Below are 5,150 nucleotides of genomic sequence, written 5' to 3' on the forward strand. Positions count from 1 at the left end.
TGGCAAATCTTCTAAGAAGGCCAATCTTTCTCTAATGCAAAGTAAAGGTGGCAAAATTTGACCAAATCTGAAATTTTCTTTAATTTAAATTGATTGAAAAAAAATTGAATAAATAAAATCAAAACACTAAGCTATTTGAATCCAAAATAATATGAAACAAACGTAATTTAGTCTTGAAACAAAGTATTACCTAAAATGAATTGAATTCAAAATTCGAGCCCATTTTAATTTGAAAACCCATAAGACTTGAATTTATAACTTGAAAAGATCTATACTGTCATTATATGATTTTGTTTAAATTGAATAAATAATAATAAAAATTTAAAATGAAAGTTTTAAATTTTTTAAGAAATAATGTTATTTATAATTATTATACAATTACAAAAAATGTATTTTCAACTTTTCAATTTTTAATATTTTTAAATTATTAATTATAAAAATAATATTGCTAATTTGACATTTGAATATTTTAATTCCACATTTAAATAATCATGTGGAAATTTGAGATTTGGGAAATTTTTTAGAAGGGCTTTTTTACTTTCATTTCTTGCTCACTTTGTAGTTGTTATTTTCTATATTATTTCTTGACGCTTTAATTTTTATGGAGGAAGGAAAAGTGGAAAAAGATCACAAGGTAAATTATTAAATTTAATTTTAATTTTAATTTAAAACTAAAATTAATTACTACTTATAAATTAAAATATATTTAAAAGTATACTAATAAGTAAGAATATTAATACAATTAGTTTTAATTTTCAACATAATCAATTATTGTAACTTATGAGTATTGAGATTAACTGTATTCAAGTAATTAGATATTGAGTTATTTTCTTAATATAAAATTTAAATGGTTTTTACTTATATATAAAATAAAATTAATATTCAAGCATTTAAGTGTACAAATTTAAATCAACCAAAAAATCTCCTTTCTTCATCATTAATGTGCAAACAATTATATCAATTAATTTTAACTTTTAAATATCATGATTTTATATAGCTTATAAATTACAATTTATAAATAAAGTTGCTAATTAAACAGAATAATGAACTAATCGATCAATTAAACATTTAGACTTATTAAGTTAATTCAAATCAAGACAATAATAGAACTCTTAATTAATTTTAATTCTCTGCTAGTGCCAAAATGATCAAATTTTAAAATAAATCAATATTATATCAATTAATTTAAAATATCATGATTACTGATTTCCTATTTGTTGCAAACTTTAATCAATGTTATGTAAAATTAATTGATCCATCAAATTTATTACCTTATTCGTCGAGCCAATATATTTTGTTCTCCACTGATGCCAAAATCGTCAAATGTTAAAATTAGAACAATATTATTTGAATTTTTTAAAAAATTTAAATTTGTTAAATTAATCAATGATATTAACCTGACATTTATTATGGAAAAAGAATGAAATTATTTATTTACACTTGAATTTTTAAAAAATTCAAAATAATCACAAAAACTCTTAATGATCCAAACGCGACATGATTTGAACCTGAAATTAACCAAATACAAAATCCTAATTGCCACCTCTAATAAAAACAAGCTCCTCCATTTCCTGTACTGAGTACATGTTCCACCTTGCCTGACTGGCTGACTGCCATGAGCAACCTCATGGACTTCCTAGGTAAACCGTAGGGAGAGTTAGATAGTGGAGGATTTAGGGCTGAAATCCAAACCCCAGAGGAACTATACATTTGCCTTGAGCCCAATCTGCCGTACTTCTTTCAAGGTTACCACTAACTAACAATGGCAACAACACAAATATAACTTGTTTTCTATCAAACATCTTGCAACCCTATCCACAAAAAACAAGGACTTATTGGTTTACTAAATTTAAAGCACAAAACAACCCTGTATAGTCATTAACAAATCTATTACAGATCAATAACAAGATGGGTGATCAGAGAATGAAGGGGGAACCATACTCAAACCCTTGCATGCAGAGGCTTGGTCTACATGACAATGCCAGTTTTACAGAATATAACAATAGCATGAACAAAATTACCACAGTTGCAAGAGTTATAAACACTTGGAATGTCATGACAGCCAATTCCAACTCAACTACTGTTTGCTTCCAGCATAATTTAAAGGAAATTCAAGATTACACCAGTCTCTGCCAAGGAGAGTCACGCTTTATGCTATCACCCAACCACCCAGAAGGTCACATTATGTAGCCAAGTTCAAGCGATATGTTAGATATAACAAAATTTTTACAGCTTCCTCATGAGAAGAAACAGTCTCTGGTCAAGTTCAAACTGGGAGACATGAGAAGCTTCTCCCCTGAGCATCATCAGAAGCCCGCCATATGAAACATAGATCTCCCTGAAAACAAGAACAGGCCTTTAACTCTAAGATCAAGTAAGAAGACTATAAGAGGCCAAATAGATCAGATCATGTCACATAGTGAAACAGCAACAAAATTAACCCTATTGAGTATCAAGTCAGAGTAACTGCACCACCCGGCAGCAATAATGGTGGAATAAACAAGGAGATACTTGTGGGACACAAAATCACAATGACCAAGCATGGTGAATAAACATACGCTTTAAGTCCTTTCGCTGAACCATCGTCTGATATCTTGTATAGCTTCCCATGCATGACATACTCGTACTTATCTGCAAGAGACTTCCTCCCCTGGAATATAGGTCCAATTTGTTAGGCACATGACAACAAAAATATTGCATATCTTTAAGATATAGGTGCCTTTACATGAATATACATGCATAAATACATATATACACAGAAACAAAAAATCTAGGCGTTTACACACACACACTTCCCATATCTTTGGCCTCCAGAACTAAGACGCCTCCAAGCCCTAATCCTAATAACAAGTAATCAACTAATCATTGTTAATTAATTAACAATCAAGAGCTCTAGTTTCCTATCGCATAGGAGACACATAATTCTACCTGTCATTTTATATATTCAAAAATCCTCTCCTTCTCCCAACTCCCAATTCCTTTTTCTTTCTCCTTATCTAATTGTTTCTCAATTCCTACACCAACCCTCAATGCTTCAACCTCACCATTGGCATTGTGAATAGCTAACCACACCACCCTTTTCTGATTCACCACATTTGTTTTCCTCATTTCTCACAGGTCAGCCACTTCTCTTTTTAAACTCAAATTCCCTCAATAAAACTAGAAAATCGAAGCAAAGATCTAACAAACCATGAAAGATGGGTTAGAAATGGATGTTGTACAGTTGTGGGTTTTGGTTAAGAAAAATGACGACGATCTATCTTCCCCAAGTTGAAAGAGAGCGGGTGACTTTTTGCACAATAAGAAGTTGATCAAATCAAGTAACAGAAGATCAAAGCAAAAGAAAACCATAAAATTTTAATCAGAGGATCTTGATGTTCATATATAGAAAAGCAAGAGCTTCAGTGTTATAAACCAACAAATTAGCAAAGTATGTTAAACTACAACTATAAGAAGACTACCGGAGTGTAATAACCAGTGTCAGGTGTTCCATCCAAGTTCAGAGTGTGAGCTAATGCCATCGTGAATTTGTCACCGACATGCATAGGATATATCTCTGAATTCACATCTAGATGCATGAACATATCACAATTCTGGCTCCGGGCTTCCATACGAGTAACTGCATGAATATATCAAAACGTAAATGGGAAACGCTAACAAAACACTAAATTGAAGCCAGTTAATAGTTGATTGATATTATTTTTTGCAATCTATCCATGAGGGGAGTCAAGCGAGCACACCATCTAAAATGAATACAAGAAAAAATGAAGTAAAAGTGTCCATGGACATTTAATATATGACATGATCAAAGAAAGATTAGGGTATAGAGGGGCATATGTATGAAGCTTACGCTGAAGCTCCATGTCCTGATGCTGCAACCCTATCTAGGAATAGCTCCTCATCAAGTAAAAGTTAATAGTTGATTAATATTATTTATTTCTTTAGGCAAGATCAGTAAACACATACTTCACTTACAAATCAGGCAACATGAACTGCCACCTCTAGAACTACCTTATATCTATCACCAAATAAAAGCTTAACCAAATAGGCACTTCTACTCCTACACAGACAGGAGCTAGAATGTTTTAAGCTTTAGATGCAATGAAATAATATAAATGCCAAATCTTGCTATATTTTTTGGTTTTTGAAGTAAAATTATGCAACAAAATTTAACCATCATACAATATCTTATTTTGTTAAATAGCTTACATACCTATTATAGCTTTGGGCATTACCTCTAAATAAGTAAGTCAATTTACCAAGGCTTAATTCCAAGTCAATTTACCAAGGCTTAATCCCATTCAAAAATAATACTAATTATGACAACAACAAATAAGAAACCTTGGAAACTAAATTCCAGGATCTCTTAATGAACATGGAGACACCAAAAAATCATCCCAATTCTATAATAAAAAAACTTCATTACAAAAAAAAAAAAGAGAAAAGCCCAAGCATAAAACTTACGCTTTCACTATCAAGTTGAGTCAATAACATCTACACATAATTGCAAAACAATACAGAGCAAAAAAAGAAACACAGGGAAACAAATAATAAATACCCACAGTGAGTAACTTAGAGAAAAGAAGAATAAAAAAGCGAAGGAAAGATTTAAAGAGTTCTACCTTTATCAAACTTTTTACCATCTGGGTCAAGCTTATCAACCACAAAAATATCCTCGAAAAGTATTATGCTTGACATATTCTGCAGATTTTTACCTTCAACACTAAACACTAAACACAGGGTACAAAAGTATCTCAAACACAACAAAAACAGAACAGCAAGACGAGCGGTTGGGCAGCGAGAGAGGGGCTAGGAAGGAGACTGGCTTTTAAAGGGAAGGGAAGGGAAGGGAAGGGTAAATTCTGCTGGGTCTGGAAGGGCCGAAGGGTAAGCATTTGGACTCGGAACACGCAATCGATAACTCAAAACTTGGGCTGGATCACGGAGATTCTAGAGATATGGGCCCATTTTCTATGATTTTATTTTTTAATTTTTTTAAAGGATTAAATCATTTATTATAATTTAAAATATATTTAAATGGACTAACCCTTTGAATCTGTTTATGAAATTTAAAATAATTCCATTATCAATGTTAAAAAATATTTTGAAGTTGATTTTTTTTCCAATCGGACTATGCACAACCACTATAT

At 31.3% G+C, this 5,150-nt stretch overlaps 1 protein-coding gene across 1 annotated transcript; it reads right to left on the bottom strand.

Moving 5' to 3' along the window:
• Positions 1-1,848: 1,848 nt before the first annotated feature.
• LOC110419322 (DNA-directed RNA polymerases II, IV and V subunit 8B-like) lies at positions 1,849-4,809 on the bottom strand. Its single transcript, XM_021432324.2, has 4 exons — positions 4,623-4,809; positions 3,462-3,619; positions 2,559-2,650; positions 1,849-2,338 (listed from the first exon to the last, which is right to left on the bottom strand). The coding sequence occupies exons 1-4, from the start codon at positions 4,696-4,698 to the stop codon at positions 2,227-2,229; spliced, it is 438 nt and encodes a 145-aa protein (XP_021287999.1). The 5' UTR covers positions 4,699-4,809; the 3' UTR covers positions 1,849-2,226.
• Between the last annotated feature and the right edge of the window lie 341 nt (positions 4,810-5,150).

The sequence above is a fragment of the Theobroma umbraticum genome, unplaced genomic scaffold, assembly GCF_002168275.2.
Source record: "Theobroma umbraticum cultivar Fairchild unplaced genomic scaffold, ASM216827v3 scaffold_67.0, whole genome shotgun sequence".
Lineage (NCBI taxonomy): Eukaryota > Viridiplantae > Streptophyta > Magnoliopsida > Malvales > Malvaceae > Theobroma > Theobroma umbraticum.